This window comes from Diabrotica virgifera, chromosome 2 (genome assembly GCF_917563875.1).
Source record: "Diabrotica virgifera virgifera chromosome 2, PGI_DIABVI_V3a".
In the NCBI taxonomy this organism is placed as follows: domain Eukaryota; kingdom Metazoa; phylum Arthropoda; class Insecta; order Coleoptera; family Chrysomelidae; genus Diabrotica; species Diabrotica virgifera.
The window spans coordinates 64138825-64153894 of NC_065444.1; the positions used below are offsets into that span (position 1 = coordinate 64138825).

Below are 15070 nucleotides of genomic sequence, written 5' to 3' on the forward strand. Positions count from 1 at the left end.
TAAAATATGATTTTTAAATTTAATTTTGTTATGCAATGTTAATGTTAAGCATTAACTATAATATATTTAAAAATAAACAGCAATAAAATATTTGAAAATATTACATATTTATATTTTTGTAATATTTTGTTGAACTTCTGACCTTAATCAGATGGAAAATAGTTGGGAGCTTTTAAAACGAGAAATTTCCGATGAAAAGGTCACTAACGAAATTATTTTGATTAAGGAACTAATACATCGTTGAAACCACAATGATAAATTGAAGCAAAAAAATTAACTGCATTCAAAGTATGCTAAGACGGGTACTAGCGGCAATCAAAGTTAGACGGGGCTCAGCAAAATATTGAAACAATACAAATATGTGATATTTTTAAATGGTTTATTGCTGTTTATTATTAAATGTATTATATTTAATAATAAACACCAATAAAACATTTAAAAATATCACAGATTTTTATTTTTTCAATATTTTGTTGAGCCACCTTTAATTTTGATTAGCGCTCATATCCGTCTTGACATACTTTGCATGCAGTTAAAAATTTTTTGCTTCAATTTGTCATTGTGATTTCAATAATATATTAGTTCTTTAATCAAAACAATTTCGTTAGAGACCTTTTCATCGGAAATTTCTCGTTTTAAAAGCCCCCAAATATTTTCCATCTGATTAGGGTCAGAAGTTTAACAAAGTATTAAAAAGTATATAAACATGTAATATTTTCAAATGTTTTATTGTTTTTTATTAATAAATATATTAAAGTTAATGTATAACATTAACATTATATAACAAAATTAAATTTAAAAATCATATTAGAAACAAAACCTACCTAGTGGAACAGTTGATTTTTTTTTAAATTTATAGGTGGTCATAATAATATGGCCAGGGACTGTGTATGCCAATAAATGCCAAACCTCCATTGTAAGACTAATCATTTTCTAATTTTTATAATGGACGCACTACGTTTGGCTCACATATTTTGGTTTATTTTCTATAATACCAATGATGACGATGCATGTGCAAAGATACAGTGGAAGAACTATACCGACTATTTTCAAGGTTACAAATCCATAGGTTTCCAACCGATGGCGAATCAATCATCTTCATAAATGAATGAAATTCAATTCATAGAAACACTTGACTTGGATTTAACCGTAGGGAAATTTTAACGGAAATTTATCACTTATTGTAAAATAACCGCAAACTTGTGGTTATATAAAAAACGAATTCCGAAATTTTGTATTTCCCATTAATTTATGCAATTTTAAAAGGAGTAGTTTTATTTTACTTTTATAGCACTAAATCGTTTTTTATTGCAACAACGTGTTGGTGGTACAATAACACAAGAATTAAGTATGGTATGTATATTTTAGAAAATTTCTTATAACTTATTTCTTAATTGTTGACAGCACACTACAGGGTCATAAATGGTCAGTGGTTGTAAACCAGTTGTAGACCACAAACGTGTAGTGTACAATTCACAGAAAAAATTTATTTACTATAATACAGGGTGTCCAGAAACTCTACCGACAAACGAAGACAGGAGATTCCTCAGATAATTTTAAGACAATTTAACCCAATTCACCTAGTCCGAAAATGCTTCCTAAGGGAGCTAGAGCTCTTTGAAGATGGCGCCATGTAATTAGTTTTTCTTAAATACCTCCAGAACGCTTCCATTTAGAAAAACGAAAATTTGTATACATATTTACTTTCCAGAAATAAGTCGATTCCATCCATTGTGAATTTCTAGTACCGGTCATAGGCGCCCGTTTTGGGTAGGGCAACGGTTATTTTATCGCATAACTTTTTTGTCTTTAACTTTTAAGCATTTTTGATACTGGATTATTAAATTGTGAGGTATTCTAGTACTAAAAGGTACTCTTACTTTAAGTCGGTAGGACACACCGTTTTCTAGAAAAATCGATTTGAAAGTTTTTGGTTTTGGGAATTTGAAAAAAAAAATTGAAAAAAATTAAAAAAAAACGATGTATTTTACCAACTTAAAGCAAGAGTAACTTTTAGTACTCGAATATCACATAATTGAATAATCTAGTGTCAAAAATACTTAAAAATTAAAGATAATAAAGTTATGCTATAAAATGACTGTTGACCTACCCAAGACGGACGCCTATGACCGGAACTAGAAATTCGCCATTAATGAAATCGATTAATCTCTGGAATATAAATAAATGTACCAGTTTTCATCTTTCTAAATAATTTTTTGAAAAATTTTCAAATCGATTTTTCTAGAAAACGGTGTATCCTATCGACTTAAAGTAAGAGTACCTTTTAGTACTAGAATACCTCAGAATTTAATAATTCAGAGTCAAAAATGCTTAAAAATTAAAGACAAAAAAGTTAGGCGATAAAATAACCGTTGCCCTACCCAAAAAGGACGCCTATGACCGGTACTTGAAATTCGTAATGGATGGAATCGATTCATTTCTGGAAAGTAAATATGTACACCAATTTTCATTTTTCTAAATAGAAGCGTTCTGGAGGTATTTAAGAAAAACTAATTATATGACGCCATCTTCAAAGAGCTCTAGCTTCCTTAGGAAGCATTTTCGGACTAGGTGAATTAAGTTAAATTGTCCTAAAATTATCTGAGGAATCTCCTGTCTTCGTTTGTCGGTAGAGTTTCTGGACACCCTGTATAAACACCCACTCTGGATCTGGATCTGAATCGTACGTAAGTAATTGGGACCGTGCAAGTTCGGAAAAGCGACACGTGGTTTCATAGTTCAGCAACATTTTTCGCACTTTTAATTATATTGGCCAATTATGTTAGTCCTGGTTGCTGGATAATTGTCAAGGCCATAGCCCAAAAAAGTTATAAGAAGAAAAATTAAGATTTAGGTTATACAGGGTGTTTCATTAATAATTGTCCATATAGTAACTGGAGAAACCTTAGCACAAACTACGAAGATTTAACCTAAAACTTTTAAAACTGTTCGACGTATCCTTTTCATACTTGGCAGAAAGCATAGGTACTGTACAAACTACAAACGTTTCTGGCTATTACCAGAGGCGTACGACGGGGGAAAGTGAATGGTTGACCTTTTCAAAATTCTACGCCACTGGTGAAATTGCTACTTTAGTTCAATTTTTGGATTCTCCAATACTTTCTATGAAAATTATATACTCTTCATTGGTAACGATAAAGTCATTAGTTTTCGAGATCTTTGAAGTTAAAAATGAAACGACACGGTTATTTTGATTAATGTATTGTGTCGCTTCATTTTTAATTTCAAATATCTCGAAAACTAATAATTTTATCGTTACGAATGAACAGTATATTATTTACATAAAAAATATTGCAAAATCAAAAAATTACACTAAGATAGCAATTTCATCAGTGGCGTAGAATTTGGGAAGGGTCAACCAGCCACTACCCCCTGTCGTACGCCTCTGATAGTAGCTAGAAACGTTTATTTATTCAAATTTTGTAGGGTGTACAGTACCTACAGTTTCTGCCAAGTATGATAAGGATATGCGAAATAGTTTTCAAGTACTGAATAAAAATAATTTTTAAATTTTAATCATATGAATCATATTATCATAAATTAATCAAAATAACTGTGCCGTTTCATATTTAACTTCAAATATCTCGAAAACTAATGCTTTTATCGTTACCAATGAAGAGAATAATATTTAGGTAGAAAGTATTGGAGAATCTAAAAATGGCACTAAAATAGTAATTTCTCCAGTGGCGTAAAATTTGAGAAGAGTCAACCATCCACCATCCCCTGTCGCACGTCTCTGGTAGTAGCTAGAAACGTTTGTTTATCATAATTTAGTAGGCTGTCTAGTAGTCGCACTTTCTGCCAAGTATGAAAAGGATACGTCGAATAGTTTTAAAATGCTGAGCAAAAATAGTTTTTAAATTTTTAGATAAAACACCCTGTAACTCAGTAAGGAACCACATTTTATATAAGTGTTTTAGGTTAAATCTTCGTATTTTGTGCTAAAGTTTCTGCAGTTACTATATGGACAATTATTAATGAAACACCCTGTATTATTAAAAGGTAAACAATTGTATGTAGTAAAAAATAAAATTAATTATTAAAGTGCAGTACTGCAAGCAAAATACAATTATTTAAATTTACTTTTATATAATAATTGCTTATCATATGAATATTGTGGAGCAACATATAATTTTTCTTCTTCAATGACAGTCGGTATGAAATATACGTCAATTTGACAATTTCAATTGACATTATGATTTATTTAAGAAAGTTGCAAGATTTCTCCGCTATTCCCGCACGATTGTTTCTCGTATCCCCTCCAAGTAATTGCACACCGCGAATATCTCGACAAGTTTAAAAATTAAGTTATTTGAGTAATTATTATCTGAAGTATATATTTTTGTAATAATTAAATGACTATAAAGATGTTGATAGGCAGCTTGTGTTTTGTCAGTCTGCTCAAGTCTTATATTTCCAGTAGACGTTTATATTAACATAAACCGAGCATGAAATCTATATAAAACTGTTATAGTTGAAAAAGCCCCATCAAAATCTTATTTTTTAATGGAATTTCAGGAAATTTGTTATAACTTAGGTTCTATCAATCAGATAAAAGCTTACCAAATGCCGTTTTGTTCATTTTTTCAAAGGGAACAATTTTCATTTTGGTAAAATTAAATATCTCTTATTAGGAGACACAATCATTTAAACAAATAAATTGTTAATAACAAATTATTCAGCGGGTTTCCAGTCTGGTAACCTGGAAAAATCGAATCTACGCACAAATAAAACATAAAAAAACGTCAAGTGCATACCTAAAACTGCAGACCTAAAAGTTCATACTCAACACGGGTCTATACCCTATTCCACGAACATACGCCTGTTTTGGATTACTTCGACAACGAATATTTTACTGTGCAAAATAAGAAGAACGAAAGTAAATTGCAAATTACATTTTTGTTTATTGGAATAATTATTAGCGCCATTTACTTTCGTACTTCTTATGTTGTACAGTAAAATATTCGTTGTCAAAGTAATCCAAAACAGGCGTATGTTCGTGGAATGGCCCATAGAAGGTTTCATCGCCGCCCTTTCGATGCCGCCAGCCGATTCATCGCCAGTCAGTTAATCGCTAACACAACAATTTCCGACCAATTTTGGACAGTTACATTTTATATTACTTATGTTTAATATTAATTAGGAATTCTGGGAAATGACCTAGCCTAACCTAACACCACATAAATTTGAACATATACTATTATATATTTCTACAAAGACCATTTACCTAACACTACAACTACAAATTTAGTATAAAATTTAGAGGAAGTAGAAATAGAACAGTAAATATAATAATATTTTTTATCTTTTTAATTGTCACATAGACAAGGCGAAAACGGCGGGTTCGTTGGAAAAAATAGTCCCATGAGATTTTTTTGCATAATCACATTCGTGAGACACCCCAGAATTAAGGTTCAAGAAGTCGCCCACGCGAAAAGTGGTCCAATTTTTTTTAACAATTTTTTTTAATCAAATTGCAAAAAACAATATTTTTGGCCCGTAGAATTTTTTTTTTTAGATTTTTTGGACCATTCCGGACAGAAAATGTCTCTTATAATTTTTCTCCAAAGTTGATAGTGTTCGAGTTATAAGCAAATTTAAAATTTGAAAAACGCGAAAATGGCCATTTTTAAGATTTAATATCTCGGTTAAAAATGATTATTATACAAGTCAGAAAGTGACTAAATCAAATTTAAAACCCACCCTTCATGATCCTGAAGAAATTTGTGTCATTAATTTATTACTAAGCTGATATTTTTAATTATTAATAATGAGTGGTAAGATCGTATTGATGCGGCTGTAAATGTGAGTGCGAGTGAGATGCTCATTTGGACTGCCTAAATGGCATCTCTTTCGCACTCATCATGGGCGACCGCGTAATACGTGAATGGCGCTCATTATTATTACTTAAAAATAACAGCTTAGTAATCAAATAATGACAAAAATCTCAGGATCTTGTAGGGGGGCTTTATACTTTGATTTAGTTACTTTCTGACTTTCATAGTAATAACTTTTAACCGAGTTATTAAGCCTTAAAAATCGCCATTTTTCGTTTTTTTTTTTCAATTTTAAAATGCTTTTACCTTGAAAACGATTAACTTTAGAGAAAAATTATAAGAGACATTTTTTATCCAGAATGGTCCAAAAAGCCTAAAAAAATTGCTCTGGCCAAAAATATTGATTTTTGCAATTTGATTAAAAACAATTGGACCACTTTTCGCGTGGGCGACATCTTGAATCTTATTCTGGAATGTCTCACGAATGTGATTATGCAAAAAAATCTCATGGGAATATTTTCTCCAAAGAACCCGCCGTTTTCGCCTTGTCTAATAAGTTTTGAACTGAATTTAACGTCGTGTCTTGTCATCTCCCATAATACAAAATCAACTATGTAACTAACTGGCGATGAAACGGACGGCGATGAAACGGACGGTGATGAAATGGACTGGCGATGAATCGGCGGCATCCACAAGGCAGCGATGAATCGGCGGCATCGAAAAGGCAGCGATGAACCGGCGGCGATGAAACGTCCCATTCCGCTCAACACTTAACACTTCCTACTCCTAGACTGATAATTCTCGGGTTAAATATACAGGGTGTTAGTAAATAAGTATGAAAAATTTTAAGGGCTAATTCTACATGAAAAATTAATGCCAGTTTGCTCTATAAACATATGTCCGCAAATGCTTAGTTTCGGAGATACGGGGTGTTGAAATTTTTATTTCAAACTGCCAATTTATTTATTGCTCTAAGACCAGTTGAGCTATGAAAATGAAATTTGGTGAGTTTTAGGAGGTAGTTATTACGAATTTTATGACATACAATTAAGAGTTTTGTATTCATCATTGGCGCGCCTACGGGCAATGGTCTGAATTATTTTAAAGAAAAAAATAGTACGCCACTGAGATATTTCGAATTAGAAATTATTTTTAAATTCCACGTCTAATTTATGATAAAAAACCTTTCTTGCCTTGTTTTCATATGATGCACCGTTTTTATGCAGAAGAATATAACATCTTGGCGCATATTTTTTAATTTCTTAATAAATCATCAAGAACTATCCAATATAATAATACTAAACTAGAACAATAACAGAAAATATTACTAATACCATTTCAACTAGGTGCAAAGCTGCAAGAAATGTTTAAAATGATCTCCTTTACAGGTACCAGAAGAATTGTATATTCATCATTGGCGCGCGTACGGGTAATGGTCTGAATTTTTTGAAGAAAAAATAGTACGCCACTGAGATATGTCAAACTAAAAATCATTTTTGAATTCCTCGTTTAATTGACGACAAAAAATATCTCTTGCCTTTTTTTCATATGCGGCGCCGTTTTTATGCAAAAAAATTAAACATCTTAACGTTTACAAAGTATTTGAACTAAGTTTCTATGCATATGGAAACTACCTCAAATACTTGGTAAGCGTTAAGATGTTTTATTTTTTGTATAAAAACGGCGCCTCGTATGAAAAAAAGGAAAGAAAGATTTTTTGTTGTAAATTGAACGAGGAATTCAAAAATGATTTTTAGTTTGACATATCTCAGTGGCGTACTATTTTTTTCTTTAAAAAATTCAGACCATTACCCGTACGCGCGCCAATGATGAATATAAAATTCTTCTGTTTTCTGTAAAGGAGATCATTTTAAACATTTCTTGCAGCTTTGCACCTAGTTGAAATCTTATTAGTAATATTTTCTGTTATTGTTCTAGTTTAGTATTATTATATTGGATAGTTCTTGATGATGTATTAAGAAATTAAAAAATATGCGCCAAGATGTTATATTTTTCTGCATAAAAACGGTGCATCATATGAAAACAAGGCAAGAAAGGTTTTTTATCATAAATTAGACGTGGAATTTAAAAATAATTTCTAATTCGAAATATCTCAGTGGCGTACTATTTTTTTCTTTAAAATAATTCAGACCATTGCCCGTAGGCGCGCCAATGATGAATACAAAATTCTAAATTGTATGTCAACAAATTCGTAATAACTACCTCCTAAAACTCACTAAATTTCATTTTCATAGCTCAACTAGTCTTAGAGCAATAAATAAATTGGCAGTTTGAAATAAAAATTTCAACACCCCGTATCTCCGAAACTAAGACTTTGCGGACATATGTTTATAGAGCAAACTGGTATTAATTTTTTATGTAGAATTAGCCCTTAAAATTTTTCATACTTATTTACTAACACCCTGTATAATAAGGGAACTGTGTTGTCAACCATTAACAACTACACTATAACATAATATTCTTAATTTAAAATGTTCAAAATACATAATTTATAGTAGGGGAGCGAAGTATGCTAAATGTGCAGTCACTCGAGCGCTTTGGTGACCTATTGGGTTGTGAAGGGTAGGTCCTAAAACCAAAAAAAGTTAAGTAAAGTTTTCCATTTTAGTGGAGACTTTCCATTTTTTATTTAATTTTCTATTTGCAACAATCGTTTTTTTCGATTATAGCGCCATCTATCCATAATTTGAAAAAATGTTTCGAATAAAAGTTGCTTATTTTTACGTAAAGAATCCAAATCTGTAATAAAAATTTGGGGCTCCTATTTAAGATTTTAAAGTAACCTACTCTAAACCCTACCTCAGTGGGGGTCGTGTTTGGTACCATTCGATAGATTTTTCAAAAATATTGATTAAGTGTATTTTGCAGTTTTTCGATCTAATGTTTATTTTGCGAAATATCGCGGGATTTGTATTTAAAATTTTAAATTTACCCGCCACCCCTCTCCGTGGGGGGTCATGTTTAGTATCATTTGATAGATTTTTGAAAAATATTGAACACGTATTTTTTAGTTTTTCGATCTAACGTTCATTTCGCGAATTATTCGCTTTTTTTGTGAAACTTTTTAACTCGCCCATTTCCTTACCCGATCAAATCGTCAGATTTTTTAAATATACACTGTTTTGCATGTCCTTAACTTAACCTATCTTAATCTGACAATTTCGAGTATTTTTGAGGATAGATTTTTTTTCGGGCCCCCCTTAACGAACTCTCCTGTGTTAAGAGCTAATAATATACGGTAGAGGTACATCTGCAGGGCACCAGGTTTCTCCCCATATGATAATCTGACGCGCTCGAGTAACTGAAAAAATCCCCGCTCGGGCTCCCCTACTATTAGTAATCGGATAATATAAAAGCATTATATAATATTATTTATGAATTAAAAACGATTACTAAAGAATCATAAAATTAACATATCCATCATAGATAATTGAAAAAAAAAAGAAAGTTCGAGGAACCAGAAATTTGGACGGTTACACAATGATGTACATACAGTGGAGTAGATTCTACTCGTACTTATAAATACACGAATAGTTTAAAATTTAATAGACGCCATATTATCAGTAGTAATTGCACAAGAGCTCTAAAATTCTATATTAATTTTAGAGATCGAGTGCAATTTGTTGCGATTATTTCATGAATAAAACTGTTCAAAACCAAAATTTGATTGTAATAGGGAACTTGCACATTTTTTTTATTAGATAATAATATTCAGTTTTGTTTAAAAATGAGATTTCCAAAATGTCACGCTTCAAAAACTCGTAATAACTTAGAAATACATATTTAAAGTCTTCTGCGGTATAAAGTAGTTCAAACGGCTCGTGACGTCACATAGTTTTGCATTAGGTTTTATTATGGATATATTTCGCTGTGTACACGATAACGTGTACGCAAATAAAAAAGTTAGGTAGACGCGAATTAAACTTCATCAAGCCAGGGACGTCATTATTTAGCTTGCGCAGTAACTATATATTTTGGAACATGCTATTTTGATATGTTTAGTGTTTGTTTGATAGAAACATATTTGTTAAGGGAAGGAAAGCAGAACTATTCAGATGTTTCAAACTTAATTGTAATAAATCCATGTATATATAAAATATATATTTAGGTTAGCAAAATAATTATATGTATTTAGTTTAAATGACATGTAGGTACAAAATATTGTTAAAATAATTTTTATACGTAAGTGAATTATTACAATCAACTATTCTAAATGCAAAATAAGCCACAATTTAACTAAAAAAATATTTTATTAACGTTTAGACGTCCAAATAGGATGTCATTGTCAAAATACAAAAATTAGTCAGATTAAATAAATTATAAGAAAACATTTTTTACTAAGCAACAACATTTTTGTTTAATTTAATAATATTTTGTATTTTGACAACGAATCAGGTTTAGAAGTCGAAACGTTAATAAAATCAATTTTTTAGTTAAATTGTGGCTTAGTTCTCATTTAGAATAGTTGATTACAAAAATGCCACAAGGATAATAGCTTCAGAACAAGTTAATTATTATTGTGAAAGCTTTAGGTCTTCCTTTTATTTTAATCTTTTACGGTAATACTACTTCATTTATAACTAAAAAAAAATATATATTAATTTATAGTCTCTTATCTTTTTCGTACTGTTTTAAAATGTTCTTAAACTCATTAAAAGAACTAAATAATTGTCCACACTCCGTAGTTAATTTAAAAACAAACACTAAACAAATAAAAAATAAGAAATCCCTGACACTAACTTTTTTATTTGCGTACACGTTAGCGTATACCTAGACACAACCTTATATTTAGGTATATTCTTCTTCTCCTTCTTTAGTTTATTGGCCTCCACCTACTTGGGTATTTGGCAAGCTCATCGTCGTGGAATAAGTCAAAAATATTTATATTCTAATGATATTTATCGTATATCATTGTAATAATATATACCAGTTTGTTAAAATTGTAGTTTTATACTGTTTTTGAAGGAAAGGGACGAAGGTTTACTATTGAAAATAAAACCATTTTGTAAAAGTACAAATTTTCTATGAATAGGTCTAACGATCAAAAACACTTGTAACGTCACATAAATGTATTTTCTACTGACGTTTATAACGTCTAATTTAAAATTCTGTTTACTTTATTGGAAAAATGTAAATGTAAAACCAAGTGACGTCACGACGCGTTTTGGACCACCTGTTTTAATTTGGATTTTTAATCGTCTTTAGGGGCCAAACAAAAGACAAACAAAACTTTTTTATCTTTGATACATGTTTTAAATTATGTTCTGTTGTGATTTATAACAATTTTTTCGAATTTAAAAATTTATGCAAGTTCCCTATTTATTTATGTAAGTACAAATTAGTACAACTAAACACACAGTTGTTATAAATATATATTTGACGGTTGAAAGTCATCACTTTTATAATTTTTAAAACGTTTGTCATTAGTGTCATTGAATGTATTTTTTCGTAGCAACGAAGGGCATCTGACGTAATATGCTTAACAACGGGCAATTATCAAAAAAGTTATCAGTTTAATTTAAATTTCTGTAGCTTTCTATTGGTCAGAATCTCCTATGAATGAAATAATCAAAATTATTGGAGTTTATGCCCCATAGGAAGGTAAAAAGGAATAAATAATAGATCTACCTATATTAGATTATAGGAGATGACTTAAATGCTAAAATCGCCTATCCCAGCAGTAGTACAAAACGCATAGCTTAACCTTCGGATGACCAAGGGGGAAATTTGGACCCCAATACATGTTTTTATTTAATAAATTCAGAAATATTTTCAATTTTAAACTCATTATTTTTTTATTTGACTTTTATATCATTCTAGATATCCTCATATTTTGTAATAAAAAAATTCCCTATATTTTACAAAAAAAATATTTTCTAAATTTGGGGTCAAAGACGAACTCCGTTGGCCTTCCCTATTCCAATTTTATATTAAGGCTATGGGTACATAATTCGCAAATATTTTACATGTATCCCTACTTTTTCTGTCTTTACACGGCAAATTACGTGTAGTAAAATTCACACTGGTATGGATATGTAAACATTACTAGAATGTCATTCTACATGAAAATGTCATCATTAATTTAAAGAGATGGCTTTTGAATGTTCTTGGATAACTGTTATTTTTATAATTGCAAATTATTAAAATTATTATATTCAGTTAATAATAAATGTGATAATTTTTTCACTAACTATGTATTCAGTGATTCTAATAATTTATTTGTACAACAAAAACTAATACTCAATCGAGAAAAGAGGAAAAGTGTTAAAGTGATTTTTCAATAATATATTGTTATGGAACGCTTACAATTTTGAACATCTTTAACAACAAAATACTTGGATCACAGAATATATTATCCTGATGTATTCTCTGCTTGGATCTTCCACAAATAATACACAATAAATAACTTTTTATTAAGTTCACGTCTTAAATCAACTTAAAATATTCCCGATGCAATGTCAAATATTTAAAATTGTCACTGATTGTCAGTGTCTGATTGACAATATATGCTGACAATATTATATTCGGCTGAGTGCGTTGTAAGACAAAGATAGATTTGGAAAATATTACCACGGCACTGAGTTCATTTTTTTGGAATCCTGAAAAAACCAATAAATATTTTTGAAAAATTTAAATGCAAAATGAAAGATTAAATTATTACCGAGGGCCGAAAGTCACTTAGAATAAATAAAAAGTTTATTTTGAATGAGATATTTGAAATTAAAAATCACACTAAATTTTCGCTTAGTTTTTCACCCCTGTAACTTATTAAAATAAACATTATAAAAGTTCTCAGGGACTTTCGGCCCTCGCTAATAACGTAATCTTTTATTCTGCGTTTAAATTTTTCAAAAATACTTATTAGTTTTCTCAGGATTCGAAAAAAATGAATCCCCATTTGAATAGCATTGCAGCCGAAAATACGTACCGATCCTCTTAAGTAAATACCGCCTATTATGTGGAATTGTATATAAGAAACATTTCAATATTGAAAAAAAAATTTTTGTTAAACCTGTGGCGACATAATTAGTGTATATTTTAAAATTTCTTTAGTTCTAAGTTTAGAATGATGATTCCTGTTTTTGTTCAGTTGTAATTAAAAATATGTGTTACTAACGTTTATTTATAATTTATTGATACAATATTAACATTAAAACTTACGAATACATTATTACATTTCTTAAAACAACTTCATTTTTTTGTCAATTGTCATTTTTGACTTGGGGTCATTTTTTACCCCCGTTGGTCATCCGTATAACAAAAAACGGTTGGAAAACACCGGTTTTCGGTTATACCGGTTTTTTTACCTACGGTTTAACCTGGCGGTTATAACCGGTCAAAAAAACCGGTTATTCCAAAACCGGTGTTCGGTTATTTTAGTCAATAGCCAATACCCAGTAGGTTACAATTATATTGCTCTTTAGTTTGCAATACCCCATACGAATCGATATCAGTCATCAGTGTTGTCAAATCGGTTTCGGTCAGCTTAAAATTTCTCGTTCGCGTGCCAGGGGCGAAAAATTTTCCCATTTTTTCTCCGCTTGCATTATTTTTTCCACTTATTCGGTTTTTCACCGGTTATTACTTGAAAAAGAAAAAACCGGTTTTAACCGGGACAAAAAAACAACCGGAAAAACCGATTATTGCGGAGTACAAAAACCGGTTTTTAGGTTATAACCGGTAGGTTTTTCCCGTCCCTAATCGGAAGGTTAAAATAGTACAAAACCCAGCAATTTTTTCAAAACAAAATTCATAAAATTTTGTCCTACCCAAACCAACCAAAGACCAAAAGTCTTTGGTTGAGCCAAGAGGCTCAACCTCTACTCAAGAGGTTGAGCCTCTTGAGTAGAGGCTCAACTGAACCTCTACTTCAATCAAAAGGGGGCTCGCTTGATGTAACATAAATTTGTTGTCTTTTAAAATTTCATCATTTTAAAGTAACATTTACAGCTTGGACTTGGGCTGTCCCCTCTACCTACTTTATTTAATGTTTCACAAAATTTACTTTGAGATAAGAGATAAAGTTAGGGTTAAAGTCTGACTCAATTTTTGACCTACTGACCCACAAAATTTTTTTTTGAAGTATCTATGTACACACTAAAGAAATGCAAAAACTCAAAAGTAAACGGTATCATTAATTTTGTTCTCGAGGTTATTTCTAATAACAATAAAGTTTTTATAATATAAGTAAACTTTACTTATAGTATAATATCTCCTTATAGACCAGTCAAATAAAATTTTAATAAACGTGAATTATTTGATATCTATTAATTTTCAAATTTGGACCTTTTAGAAATTTCAAAATTAGTCCTGTCGCCAGGGGGGGGGTACAACGGCCTCCTTAATTCAGATGGACTTACCCAAGTTTTTTTTATATATTTTGACCCGCAGAATACGAATTTTTTGGGTAACAGTTGATCCGGATGTCGATAAGATTGTTATAGACAAAGAACTTGAGGAATTACATAACAGCGATTTCTCGCAAAACAAAACATCTTTTTGTATTTTTTGGGTCATTTTAAGCAAAAAATATTCCTACAAGTTTTTTCGTAGAATGCATAGTTTTCGAGATAACCGCGGTTGAACTTCCAAAAAATCAAAAAATTGTAATTTTTGAACCCTAATAACTTTTGATTAAAAAATAAAGTAGCTATTCTGCTTACCGCATTTGAAAGTCTAAGTCAAATTATATCGGTTTTGATTATTTGCATTGCTAAAAATTTATTATTTTATTGTTAAACAAAGCTATAAACACCTAGTATGTGAGTGATGTTTTCTATGATTTCTCATTTAAAATCGAACGAGTAGGTAGAGTAGATACAAGTGCAAGCGAGGCAATTTCTACGTAGCATGCGTTAAAACGTATGTATTAGGCACGGGAAACACTATGTGTTTATAGATTAGTTTAACAATAAAAAAATTAATTTTTAGCAATGCAAATAATGAAAACCGATATAATTTGACTTAAACTTTCAAATGCGGTAAGCAGAATTGCTACTTTATTTTTTAATCAAAAGTTATTCGGGTTCGTAAATTGCAATTTTTCGATTTTTTGAAAGTTCAACCGCGGTTATCTCGAAAACTATGCATTCTACGAAAAAACTTGTAGAAATATTTTTTGCTTAAAATGGCCCAAGAAATACAAAGAGATGTTTTGTTTTGCGAGAAATCGCTGTTATGTAATTCCTCAAGTTCTTTGTCTATAACAATCTTATCGACATCCGGATCAACTGTTACCCAAAAAATTCGTA

General features: G+C 30.6%; 1 protein-coding gene across 1 annotated transcript in view; it reads left to right on the forward strand.

Annotated features, from left to right (window-relative positions):
• The first annotated feature begins 1277 nt into the window (after positions 1–1277).
• Positions 1278–15070, forward strand: part of LOC114330082 (sulfotransferase 1C4-like) — a 98339-nt gene continuing 84546 nt past the window's right edge. The window contains exon 1 of the mRNA XM_050642606.1: positions 1278–1353. Within this exon, the coding sequence (XP_050498563.1) occupies positions 1351–1353 (3 nt within the window). The 5' untranslated portion in view covers positions 1278–1350. The remainder of the gene's footprint in view (positions 1354–15070) is intronic.